Raw genomic sequence first — 14246 nt, forward strand, 5'->3', positions numbered from 1 at the left:
CTTTGCCACTCTAGAGGCCCGCCTGGGGCAGCGCCAGGGGCTGGCCTTCTAAGCCTCACTGTGCCATCTGCCCTGAGGTCTGCCATTTCCCCACGTCACCACCGCTGAACGTGTGCAGGTCTCTGTGTCCATAAAACATGCTGCTTTTCTCCTGCCCAGACTCAAAGAAGGCATCCCTCCCTTTCTCCTTACCCTGAAAGACACTCATGTTCCTCAGTATTTGTGGGGTGCTAAGCATCATCTCTGAGTCTCTTCCAGCAGTGTTTCCATTCTATCCAATACAAATCTCTGAAATGGAAAGATAAATATGTAGATAAATAGTAATAATCTAGCTGGCTACCTGAAAGAAAAAGATCAGGGCAGGCACAAATGAAGACATTGGTTAGAAGACCTGCCAAAGAAACCTAGTCATCTGGGGCTTGTCTGGAAGTTGTCATCCCACGACCACTCCTTGTTCTAGTTCATGTAGAGGGATGATGCTGTAGAGGGTAATATAGGAGAAGGCTGCATATTTGGCTAATGTTTTTATACAGAGACTTGAAGAGATACGAATGTGTTTTGGGCTATCCGCTTTAGGAAATCAAGACTGGTGGATTGATTGTGTCTCATGATATCCCCGAAAATTGTTCTCACTAAACCGGTATTATTCTGGGAGGTGGATCTCATGGTTTAGAGAAATACTCTGCATGGGAAATGTCATAATATTTCATAATTTTATAAAAGACTTCTTATGGATTTTCATTTCAACTATAAAATAGCTCTGTGAAGGAGGTACAATTAAATCTTCACTTCAGATAAGAACACTGAGAGTAAGATAGATTAAATAGCTGTACAATCATACATGTAATATGATTGTGACAAGTCATAGTGCAAACTCAAGACTGCCCTACAGCCAATCCCAAGTGTCCAAATTTTTCACTGCTTTTTGCAAAAGCTATACTTCTACAATAGAACTCATACTGATAGTTCAAAAAATTTCTGAACTCAATGAGACCACTTATACACACATCTTTTTAAGTTTTATTTATACTTCTTAGTTCAAGAATTACACACTAGTCAACATTATTATATATTTACATGCTGAAACTGGCTGTAATAAGTTTAAATTCAAGAAAATAATTCTTATGTGCTACTCATTTATAATCCTCATTTGTTACTACCTCATGTATCCCAGAGATTGTAGTAGTCCTGTTTTTAGAAAGACATGAAAATAGATGCAATGATATCCACTTGTATTTTGCATTTTCTAGCCATTGGAAAATGTGCATTATGTGCATATTAAGAAAGGCTACAAGGTAATTAGTAAGGCTGAAAATCACTACATTGTGAAGAAACTAGAATATCACTTGTTAGAAAAGGACAATTCAGAACTGTGCAGGGACAATATTTAAAATGGAACTATTTAAACACCCATGCAAATAAAAACTTTAAAATGTCATGGAATTTAAATTATTTTCAACACTGTTTGAATTAATACACTTAAAATGACCATTGAACACAAATTATTGAAATAAAAAGAGAAAGATACAAGCTGATGGAACTGTCAACTTGCTTCAGATGGTGCCAGGACACAGATATGGGCATCAGAATAATGACACGTGACAAGAGAGAGAGATTTGGCTTTCAAGTTAAAAAAAACACAAGTTTTTGTTTTTGTTCATTTTGGATCACATTTAACTTTATCACAAAACAAATTCTCAAAGCAAATTAAAATCTGATATTAGCATTTTGCACACATCTATATATCTACAGAAATGTTTTACTTCAACTTTCAAATAACTAATAGATGTTTAATATTTTTTTCCCTTAAATTATTTCCTTAGGGCAGTATCTTAATTAGCATTCTGTTGGGTCCTTACTACTTTTTTTACAATGTCCCTGGTATATTTGGAAAATATTTTTTAAACCTTTGGTGTGAAGCAGTGTCTTTTTTTCTCCTATTTTCCCTCACTTTTCTATTTTTCTTTCTTTTTTTAAAATAATTATGGAGTCTTTGGTTAAAAGGAAAAATGCTATCTAACGACAAATGCTATTATTTAAAAAAAAAGTCTTCTCTATGTGCTATTGTGTAACATATATCTGGAGCAGGTATATAATAAGCATTTGTTTTTCCTGTAGTGCCATCAATATAAACTTTTAGTCTTTGAAAATTGAGATTTAAGTTATGAACTTTGGTTTCTTAAACTCTTATGTATAAAAAGATCTATCAAGTAATCAATGATCATTTCTGCTTTTCCCATTTCTAAGTTGCCATTTCTAAGGCTATCTCTTGGTTGTTATAAACACTACAGTGTTTCCCATAGATGGGGTATGAGTGGGAGTGGCAAGAAAAAGTGTGTGTGTGTGTGTGTGTGTGAGAGAGAGCGAATTAAAACCCTTCTGTCTGGGATCCCAAAGCATTTATGCAAAAGAGTGTTTTAATTTCTCTGCTGGGGCTGCAGTAACTATTTTTACTTAGTAAAAATTAAATAAAAACTAAAAAAGAAAAAAACTAAGCAATGATTTGTATCTATTGACTATTCATTTACAGCATGTTTAATTATTTACATAATAACACAGCAACTTAAGCCATAAACAGAATTTGCACATTGCCTTACCATAAAATACAAATTAGAAGTTAAAAATATTTAAGAAATCTGTTTTAATATTTACACACGCTCAGTGAAAGTTATGGTTGCTCACATTACATGGACTCTGTACATTTAGCAAAATGTCATGATTGCTACAGTTGAGAGTATCTGCCCTAACCAACATGGTGGGGTTTAGTTATTTTTTTTCCTCCTCTTGGGAGGAATATATATATATATATTTTTTTTTTTATCATTTTCTGTTTTCTTAAGACATTTTTGCTTTTAAATCACCATTGAACAATGCTAGTTGTTTCCTTGAAAAAGAGAATAAGTAGACAAGCAATGTGAGAACTAGTTGATTTCCATGTTCTGAGGTACAGTACTATTAGAGTGTCAAACTGTGCAGTGGTTCGTAAGAACTGTAGGCATTGATTCGCTGATAGAGAAATGCTCAGTACCCTGTATTACTTGTTTCAATATGTTGATTTGTCGGCTGCCAAATTAAAAATATTCATACATTGGTTTAATGAAGGAAATAAAACATATTAGCTTATTCCTTTTGTTTTCCAACATATGAATGCATATATATGTATGTATGTTTATATGGATCTATATATACACATATATACATGTAAATATGTGGTAAGACCTGTTTGTTGGCTGTTTTTGTATGAATTCAATCATAAAATTGGAACACAGTTACCTATAGAAAATGGAAATTGTCTTAGTAGACAATTTAATGCAGGTCTTGCTTAAAACAAACGTGATTCATTTCTCCATTATGCATCCCCACTGAACTTTCTCTATGCGTTGTGCTTTTGTAAGCTGACAGATTTTTTTTGTGTTCCTAATACTAGAATGCAAAGTCTTTTGGTTCCTAAACCATTTTTTATTATTACTATTTTTCACTTAGCACTGCTTTTGAAGAAATGAGGAAAGGTCTAGATGGCACTGCTTACGTCTTTTTCCCTGTTATTAAATTGCAGTAGAAAGAATTGTAACATTCCTTATGCAAACACATGATTATGTTGCATGAGTTTTCAATTCTGAAAATGCATTTCATACCTACTAGCAGTCATGTACAGTATATATATATACAGATTGAGATCAAAGATTTCATTGAGAGTGTGCCTTTTAGAGTCAGAATTTACCTATGAATTTCACAGAGATGAAAAACACCTTAATTGCTGGCTATCTGGCTACTTCATAAACAAAAGAAAAACTATACATATATGTATAAGCTGATAGTAATGCTATATCAGAATTGCCAAAACATACTTTTGTGGTCCTGGATGCCAAGCTGACTGGTCTCTTTTAAAGACTTAAAGATCTAGCTCCCCTCCCTTCCCCTCTCCCAATCTGGTAACTAAAATTCAGTTCAACTACAAAACAAACAATTGTTTAAGAATAAATTCTATATCTACTGTTATCTCTGGGTGGGATGAGTCAGGTTTTTCTACCTATATGGTTACTAAATGCCAATCAATGGATTTTACTCTAGGGTTTCTATTCCACTGTCCCATCTTTTTCCTTTCCCCAAGATTTTTCCTAACACTGCAGTCAGAAATGAATCCCTGGTCATATGCTTTTGAAGCTCATGCAGCTAAGTTGCTTCTTCTGTCCACTTTGATCTAGATTTCTCTGTTGACTTTCCTGGACATCAAAATTTTGTTGGAACCATATAACAATATCAAGGATTTTTATGGCTTTTACGGTAATTGCAGATAAGAACCACTTCTAGGCTGGAGCTCCGAGTTGTCTCTAGAAAAACCTTTCCAGAATGGCATTTTGGAGTTGTGAACCTGAGTTATCAATATGCTCCTTCTTGATATATGCTACTCAAACTTTAACCCCTAGTGACAAGGGGCAGGCACTTTTATTAGTGTGATGTCTCAAAATGACTGCCCAGGGGAAAGTGTGTCCCTGGAGAAACTCGAGGAATCTCTGCTCTGAGCCCATGGGCAACGCATCGGTTGGATTCTGCCCAAAGATCATACTCAGAGGTGTTCAGGTGTATAAACAAAAATATAAGGGCCAGAGCTCCCTATGCTGGTGGAAAAAAAAAAAAATCCTATCTGGGGGACAACTTCAGAAGGATGCTAAACTTTTTTTTTTTCCCTCTGACAGTGAAGAATAGAAGGGCAGCAGGACTCCATCATATTCTAAGCTGCTGAATCATCAGGGAAAGAAAACATACATTTATCCACAGGCGGATACTGGCCTTAGGTGCTACGCACAATTAGGGATGTTACTCTAAAAAGAAGTGCTGTTTTTTTAAATAGAAATAGCAAAGTCATCCTCTAAGAAAAGTTTCAATCAAATCTAACTTTAAGGAAAAATGAGGAATTCACTATTTCCTCTGAGAAAGGCAAAATATGAACTTCACATTGATAGAAATAAAATATCTGAGCTTATTCTTTTCTCTTTGTCCAACATATGAATGCATATATCCAATTAGTATAGAAAGAAGCACAATGACATAATTTAAAAATTGAATAAAAGTAATATATCATGCCTGCCTGATTATCAGCTATATATTTTTCTGCAGTATCAACTGAGGCTCATAACATTCACCATGTACTGTGGCTTTGTTGTTCTTCTGTTTTCCATGACTTCCTATTTGATTAGGCAGACTGCAACATATACAACGAAAGCACCCTAAAAAAATCAAACTCTCCAAATCAACAACTAAACCTATTTGTGCACATAATCTCTTGGGTATTGTTTGCCATGAAAGACAAAGGTGAACTTCATTGTACATAAAGAAATACAGTTCTCTTAAAATCTCTCCAAAGACTTACTCTGTCTGTCTCTTAAGAATATAATCAGAATTTCAGAAACAAGAAAAGTTGGAAAAGACCATTAAGCCCGCTAAAGAAATGAACAAATCCTTCTTTTGAAATACCCTATTAAATTCAGAAATAAACTGCAGGAAAATGTTGTAGAGTCAGAGAAAAGCATCTTGTCTGCTAGCTCTGTCTGTGCTTTATATTCATATATTGGGATCACTCCCAGTGTAACCTAAGATGCTTCTAATTCTGCTAACATTTCTGTTTAGGGGTTGTCTTTTGATCAGGTACACTATAAAAACTTCTTCAGGTATGCTGTCAAAAGCTTGTGAGTTTGGAGGGAAAGAAATCTCTTTCACTCTACCTTCTGCCACTGAACACAGAATGTGTGGACCACATGCTTATAATGGGTGAAGGGTCATGCTGCTTGCGTGCTTTAATTTTGTTACAACCGTTGTCTCTGAATTTTCCACTCCGTTCCGGGATATTAACTCTTATTTTTAACTGCCTCAGAAATAGCATTATAGAAAAATTTCTTTTGGCCACCAGGCATGATAATGTTTAGAAGTCTCCCCGTCTCTAAACGTCAAAATGGAAGACGTCAGTGTTGATTCCCAAGCTCAAGCAAACATGGCCTGGCCAAATTGGTTTCCTGAGTCTCTGTCTTGACTCTCCCTATCTTGTTTGAATTACATAAGAACCTTCTAGAATCCGGTGGGAATTAACTTCCTATGGCACCATCATCACCTCAATAAGACAGGCAGATATTGTCTTCAGTAAGGATGTTTGCATGGCATGGAAGATCGCATGACAACCTTAGGAATGAAAATGGGGAGTATCTGGATATGACCACATCTCAGCAAGATGACTGATGACACTACTGAGCCTTCTGGAATACCATCTAAATTATTCCCCTCCGTATAGGCTGTGTACTAAGCAGATAAGGTGGAACACAGATTCAGTCTTGCCAGCACGTGTACAAATCACTTGCATTTTAACTGGAAAACCCCGAGGACCTTAGCATTTTCATGACTTAGCAGAAGCAACCCAAATGGTATGAATTGGACCACAGGATAGGCCAGCAACTAAGGTATTTTAGCATCACTTTTGTCCTGGATTGATGTGTTTTCCAAGTTCTATGTCAGGCTGTACATCTGGTTTGAGGAGGAATCTAGTCCTTGCTTCCCATGGGAAGCAATGTTTTAGTTCACATAATAAAGCCAGTAGACGATGTTGAAGAAGGAGAAAACCACTGGGAAGAATATGCGGGACCACCGATCTATGGCATTCACATCAGTCAAGTCGGGAATGGTGATTTTCAGCTGGGAGGCGCGTCTCCGCAGGCGGCTTTTCTTCTGTGCCACGTGCCGTTCCAGGGCATTTCGGCCAAAACTATGCCTGGGCAACCCGGCTTTCCGATACTGGATGCTGGAGGCATCATAGGCCAGCATTGTGCTCCTTGGGTCTCCAAGTCCCATCACAGCCTCGGAGGTGGCCATTTCATTTTTTATCTCAAGAGTGCTCAGTAAGATGTTCTCATGGGGGTCCATCTGCAAGGGGGAAGAAACAAACGAGACTTTCAAAACAGAAAGCCTTCACTGGGGAGTTTTACACAAGGTGCTATGATCTGTAGTTTGGATATTCATGATTAAGAGAACTGGCTTTGTGTCCACATGCTCTCAATTTGAACTGTGGTTCTGCCACTATAAACTGTGAGTTTCAGTTTCTTCATCTACTAAATGGTATAATAATCCCCTCCAAGAGGATGGCTGTAATGATGTAATGGTATAATAGATTGTTGCTAGAACCATTTTCATGATTTCCACATAGAGCATGCAGAGAAATGGAAAGCATGACCTCCCCCTTTAAATAATTTACAGTCTTGATTAAAAATACCTAAAAAATCTAAACTGAACTAGGGCTGAAATAGTATTAGGGGATGAATTACTAAATTGTGCTCACAATAGAAGCCTAATTCCAGATGAATTCATGATAAAACCAGAACTAAAAGTAGTAGGTAACACATATAAAGCACTTGATATATACACCAGAAACATTTTTATGTAACTTCATTTAACTGATGCTTCTTAACGCCCACACAGTTACAAGGTGTCACCTTAAATTTTCAGTGTCAATATAAATAGGTGTAAGGAAGAATTTTGAACAACAAAAATGCAGGAAACACATGACTTGCCAAAATGCAAGAGAATTCAAAACAACGAGGAACTTGAAAATAATAGTTGAACAGACTATGGGTGGTGTGGGTGGTCAAAGGGTGAGTGGGGTGACTTGCCAGGGAAGAGAAGCGGACAGGAATTAAGAGTTAGACATGAATTCTCTGTACTGAGCTGAATTCTGGGCCCAGGGAGTAGAATTAAGGTGGCTGTGCTGACAGGGTGATTCTTTTTTCTCTTGGATTATTTCTTCTTAGCAAGTCTAAAAGTAAAGGATGAATACTGAGATCATGATTCTCCAAAACTAGATGATTATGTAATGCTTTTTGTTCTGTTGAAAGGGGAAAATTTGTGTATCATATTTTTAAGAAGCCTCCATTGCTACATAGATAATAAAACCTAACCACAACAAGCTATTATTAATAATACAGTATATTTATTTTAGTAAAGACTTAAAATATATCTACCGCCAATATTTTTTATAATCAATTTTTGTATATTTTATTTTGTTTCCAGTTTTATTGAGAAATAATTGATACATATCATTGTAAAATTTTAAGGTGCACAGCATGATAGTTCAATTTATATATATTATGAAATGACTACCACAATAGGTTAAGCTAACATCCATCTTTTCATATAAATATGATACAAAAAGAAAAAAAGAAAAAAACAAGGAAAGAAAATTGTGGTGAGAACTCAAGAAATAAACGCTGATTGAATGAAATTCATTTTATGACACTTAAAACTCAATGTGTTCCTGTATCATCAATAAGATGATTCAATCTACAACACCATTGTGAAGATGGGAACTGCGTGGGACTGTACGTCTTGAGTCCCTTTCCTGCTCTAAGGCTTCCACCTCTATTTATAGAGGTCTCTTGCTAGAGCAGCAGGCTCAAGCACCTGAGATATGGAAACATTTCCCATGGTACCCGGGACCACTTATATGACAGATGTCCCATTTTTATGCATGAGAAGGGAATTTAGTGAGCAGTGCCTAGTAGCTTATTGTTGTTTAGTCCCTAAGTCCTGTCCGACTCTTTCATGATGACCTCATGGACAGTAGCCCACCAGGCTCCCCTATCTAGTAGCTAAGGCTAAGTAATTTACATATTGAATTTTCCATTTCCAGTAGTCCAGTGGGATCAGCATGTATCTCAAGCTCGGAAAATAAGGCACAGAGAGGTTAAGAAATTAACACAAATTCACCCAGTGAACAGGTGACAGAGCAAGAACTGGACTCAGGTCTCTCTCACTATGCCATGCTAAGAACAGAAACAGCCCCCTCCCCCTATAGTTCTCTACACTCATAAAAGAAGACCTTCTCAGTGCGGGGGAGGGGCAGTACCTGGAGGCTTGCAAAATGTCCTTAATGAGGATGGAGATAAGTGTCTTGATTTAAATACATCACTAAAGATTAGAACTAATGTAAAGTCCTATTAACTGTAACATTGTCAATAAACATCTGCGATTTGAACCTTCAACAGCCCCACTAGCAATAATTCTATTTAAGGAAGCACCACTTCCCCTCTCTCAGTTACTGTGCTTCTGATGTGGCTGGAGTCAAACAGAGCAATCCTGACACAGAGTTTGTTTCAGTGACAGACACACGCCCATTTCAGAACCAATGGCATGTCATGAGCCTTCCGGTGGGCATACTAAAGACTCTCAAACATTTCCACTGGGTTTGTACCCAGAAGTATGTGGCCCTGAGTCTAATGAATTTGTTGAGATGCTCCAGCTGCAAGAGGTGATCCTAAGTTGAAAACAAACCAACACTGGGAGACACAGAGAATCCATGACCTGCTGAGAGTGTCTGTATCCCGTATGCCTGATTTGCTGATGCTAAACAGATAATACACCTCACTCTCTCTCTCTTTCTCTTTTTCGTATAAGACAGCATGAGTTGGGTTTTCTATTACTTAAGACCCAAAAAATTGTAACTGAGATATGATTCATCTTTATGTATCTGAACAACCCTATAATATAGGCAGGGCAGGAAAGATATTATTGATGTTACACCTGTAATAAGGATGTTTCACAACTCAAATTGAAATTAAAGAAATTTGTTACAGTAATACAATCTTCAGTATGCAGAAGAGTGTTGGGTTTCAATCCTTCCAGCTGGGACCAAAAGCATCTAGGGGCTGCTGGGTTTGGTGGCTGGCTGGTCAACTGGCTACATTTATTTTCCCCCCTTGTCTGTTTTCCTTTAAAGGATGTGAACTGTGTTAGCAGCAAAGGTCAAAGGTGAAGGCTTCTAATATGTGTTTCAACAGGCTTTTATATGTAACTCAAATGGTAAAGGGGGGAAAGGCTTTTTAATTGATTACGTTGAGCTTCCATTAGTAATCTATTGAGTTTATTTACTCTGGGTGGTGCTAGTGGTAAAGAACCCGCCTGCCAATGCAGGAGACAGAGATGCAGGTTTGATCCCTGGGTTGGGAAGATCCCCTGGAGAAGGGCATGGCAATCCAATCCAGTATGCTTGCCTGGAGAATCCCATGGACAGAAGAGACTGGTGGGCTACAGTTCATAGGAATGCAAAGAACTGGACATGACTGAAGTGACTTGATACGCACCTTGTTTAAATAAAACATTATGTTCATTTCACATTATGCATGTGAAATTGAACAACTATTAACTTTCCTTTTTCTTTTTGAAATACTTGTTTTTGGAAGGTGACTGCTGATTGAGGTTTATTATGTTTTTTTTTTTTTGTTTGTTCTTTTTGAGGGACCTCCTTACTGAATCATTGCAGAATATGCTGTATTTCCATTTTACAGGGCAGGAAACTGAAGTTCAGAAAAATGAAGTGAGTTAATTAAAATCTTACTACTCACAAGTAATAAAATAGTGTAATAATTCTTTTCTGTTGATGATTATCTCAATGCAATAATATTCCATGCTGCCTCCAGCATCTCCCAAATCAATCTGGGAAGTATGGCTCAGGTAGTGGTTTGGTGGGTTGATATAGTCTATTTTAGGGGCTCCAAAACTTTAATGAACCTCAGAATTCCCTGGGAAGTCTTGTTAAAACACACATCTCTTGGCACCCCTTCCCAGAATTCCTCAGTTAGTAAATACGGGATGAGGCTCAATAATCTGCATTTCTAACAAGTTCCCAGGTGATGAGGTGATGCTGGTCTGGGGTTCACATTTGGAAAACTACTAGTCTGCTGGACTGCAGCGAAGGACATGACTAAACAAAGCGGCAGGAGATACCTTGGGAAACAATGAAGCAGCTGAAGTTCTAACCACAGGCCTTACCACTTAGAGAACACATGAAACTTCTGTTCATTATTCACTACAGACAGGCATTGTGTGACACAACTTTACACAACTTTCAAGACCATCCCCAAGGGAAAAAAAAAAAAACCACTGCCAAAAAGCAAAATGGCTGTCTGAGGAGGCCTTACAAATAGCTGTGAAAAGAAGGGAAGCAAAAAGCAAAGGAGAAAAGGAAAGATATACCCATTTGAATGCAGAGTTCCAAAGAATAGCAAAGAGAGATAAGAAAGCCTTCCAAGAAATCAATGCAAAGAAATAGAGGAAAACAACAGAATGGGAAAGACTAGAGATCTCTTCAAGAAAATTAGAGATACCAAGGGAACATTTCATGCAAAGATGGGCTCGATAAAGGACAGAAATGGAATGGACCTAACAGAAGCAGAAGATATTAAGAGGAGATGGCAAGGATACACAGAAAAACTGTACAAAAAAGATCTTCATGACCCGGAAATCACGATGGTGTGATCACTCACCTAGAGCCAGACATCCTGGAATGTGAAATCAAGTGGGCCTCAGGGAGCATCACTATGAACAAAGCTAGTGGAGGTGATGGAATTCCAGTTGAGCTATTTCAAATCCTGAAAGATGATGCTGTGAAAGTGCAGCACTCAATATGTCAGCAAATTTGGAAAACTCAGCAGTGGCCACAGGACTGGAAAAGGTCAGTTTTCATTCCAATCCCAAAGAAAGACAATGCCAAGAATGCTCAAACTACTGCACAATTGCACTCATTTCATATGCTAGTAAAGTAATGCTCAAAATTCTCCAAGCCAGGTTTCAGCAATATGTGAACCATGAACTTCCAGAGGTTCAAGCTGGTTTTAGAAAAGGCAGAGAAACCAGAGATCAAATTGCCAACATCCGCTGGATCATGGAAAAAGCAAGAGAGTTTCAGAAAAACATCTATTTCTGCTTTATTGACTATGCCAAAACCTTTGACTGTGTGGATCACAATAAACTGTGGAAAATTCTGAAAGAGATGGGAATACCAGGCCACCTGACCTGCCTCTTGAGAAATTTGTATGCAGGTCAGGAAGCAATAGTTAGAACTGGACACGGAACAACAGACTGGTTCCAAATAGGAAAAGGAGTACATCAAGGCTGTATATCGTCACCCTGCTTATTTAACTTCTATGCAGAGTACATCATGAGAAACACTGGGCTGGAAGAAGCACAGTCTGGAATAAAGATTGATATTTGGGAGAAATATCAATAACCTCAGATATGCAGATGACACCACCCTTATGGCAGAAAGTGAAGAGGAACTAAAGAGCCTCTTGATGAAAGTGAAAGAGGAGAGTGAAAAAGTTGGCTTAAAGCTCAACATTCAGAAAACGAAGATCATGGCATGTGGTCCCATCACTTCATGGGCAATAGATGGGGAAAGAGTGGAAATAGTGGCTGACTTTATTTTTTCGGGTTCCAAAATCACTGCAGATGGTGACTGCAGCCATGAAATTAAGACGCTTATTCCCTGGAAGGAAAATTATGACTAACCTAGATAGCATATTAAAAAGCAGAGACATTACTTTGTCAACAAGGTCCGTCAGTCAAGGCTATGGTTTTTCCAGTGGTCATGTATGGACGTGAAAGTTGGACTATAAAGAAAGCTGAGCACCGAAGAATTGATGCTTTTGAAGGGTGGTGCTGGAGAAGACTTTTGAGAGTCCCTTGGACTGCAAGGAGATCCAACCAGTCCATTCTAAAGGAGATCAGTCCTGGGTGTGCATTGGAAGGACTGATGTTGAAGCTGAAACTCTAATACTCTGGCCACCTGATGTGAAGAGCTGACTCATTTGAAAAGACCCTGATGCTGGGAGGGATTGGGGGCAGGAGGAGAAGGGGACGACAGAGGATGAGATGGTTGGATGGCATCACCGACTCAATGGACATGAGTTTGGGTAACCTCCGGGAGTTGGTTATGGACAAGGAGGCCTGGCATGCTGTGGTTCACGGGGTTGCAAAGAGTCAGACATGACTGAGCTGAACTATGTAAACTTTAAAAAAAATAATTTTTTATATGATTTTGAAAGGTTACTTTCCATTTACATTATCCTAATACATTAGCTATATTCCTTGTATTGTACAATACATTCTTGGCCCTGTCTTATATCCAGTATTTTGTACTTTCCACTCCCCTACCCTATATTGTCCCTCCTCCCCCATTCCCAATGGTAATCACTTGTTTGTTCTTTGTATCTGTGAGTCTGCTTCTTTTTTTGTTATATTCACCAGTTCTATTTTTAAGATTTCACATATAAGTGATATACAGTATTTGTGTTTCTCTGTCTGACATATCACTTGGCATAATGTCCTCCAAGTCTATCCACATTGCTGCAAATGGCAAAATTTCTTTCTTTTTTATGGCTGAGTAGCATTCAATTGTGTGTATGTGCCACATCTTCTTTATCCATCCATCTGCTGATGGACACTAAGGTTGTTTCCATATATTGCCTCTTGAAAATAATGCTGCTATGGACACTGGGGTGGCATGTATCTTTTCGAACATATGTTTTTTTTTTTTGGATATATATCCAAGAGTAGACTGGCTTGGTTATAATGATCTTGACAATAATGTAACAAGGGAGTTATTATTAACAGTCTCATTTTAAAAATAAGGAGATTGAGAATTAGGACTAGTTAGTGATTTGTCTAGAGTTGCAGTGTAAGTAGTACATTTGGCATTTAATCTGTTCCAATGTTCCTGTTCCTACTGACAAGACTATACAGTTGCTTATCTTGACACTTTTCTTCAATTATAAGTTCAGTTTTGGAACCTGTATCAGCTTGTACTTAGGTAATGAGATTTCATAAAATGGAAGGAATAGCAACTGTCACATGAATTTAGCTAATCCTTTTAAAAAACGGATCTCTTCCCCACCCTCTCCAGCTTTGCCCAAATGATTGTCCTAACTGCCTTTCTCTTGAGCAGTGGAGACATGGGAGAAACCACTAAATCATCCCTTTTTTTGGTTACAACATAAACAAAACATAGTTCCTCTTTAACTTATCAGAAAGGCCATGGAGCAATCTCTATTGCCCTGGAAAACACAACAAAATACTGGTCATCTGTTTTGTCTTGTAATTTTTACCTATTTAAACAGGCATGAGAATACTGCTGATGGTAATTAAAACAATGGAGAAAAGGAAACCAAAAATATATGAAAGAAAACAGATGAGAGAGAGAGAGAGACTAATAAATAGACATTTTATATAGATAAGCTGCATTTGCAAGAAGCTTGCTGCAGGTCTTGCTTTAAGGGTCTATACTATTTGCTTTCTAGAGTCAACTTTTAACTCACAAGTATCCATTCCTGACACAAGGGTTTTGGGAGAGGCCCTATTAAGTAGTCCAACACCAAAAAAAAAAACCCCAAAAAACCCAAAAAAACCTCTTCTGTTCCCCATTCAGCAATCTG

General features: G+C 37.7%; 1 protein-coding gene across 3 annotated transcripts in view; it reads right to left on the bottom strand.

Annotated features, from left to right (window-relative positions):
• Positions 1 to 1008: 1008 nt before the first annotated feature.
• Positions 1009 to 14246, bottom strand: part of GABRB2 (gamma-aminobutyric acid type A receptor subunit beta2) — a 290450-nt gene continuing 277212 nt past the window's right edge. For all 3 annotated transcript variants that reach the window (XM_070793956.1, XM_070793955.1, XM_070793957.1), the window contains one exon: positions 1009 to 6909. In XM_070793956.1, the coding sequence (XP_070650057.1) occupies positions 6562 to 6909 (348 nt within the window). In that variant the 3' untranslated portion in view covers positions 1009 to 6561. The remainder of the gene's footprint in view (positions 6910 to 14246) is intronic.

This window comes from Bos indicus, chromosome 7, assembly GCF_029378745.1.
Source record: "Bos indicus isolate NIAB-ARS_2022 breed Sahiwal x Tharparkar chromosome 7, NIAB-ARS_B.indTharparkar_mat_pri_1.0, whole genome shotgun sequence".
In the NCBI taxonomy this organism is placed as follows: domain Eukaryota; kingdom Metazoa; phylum Chordata; class Mammalia; order Artiodactyla; family Bovidae; genus Bos; species Bos indicus.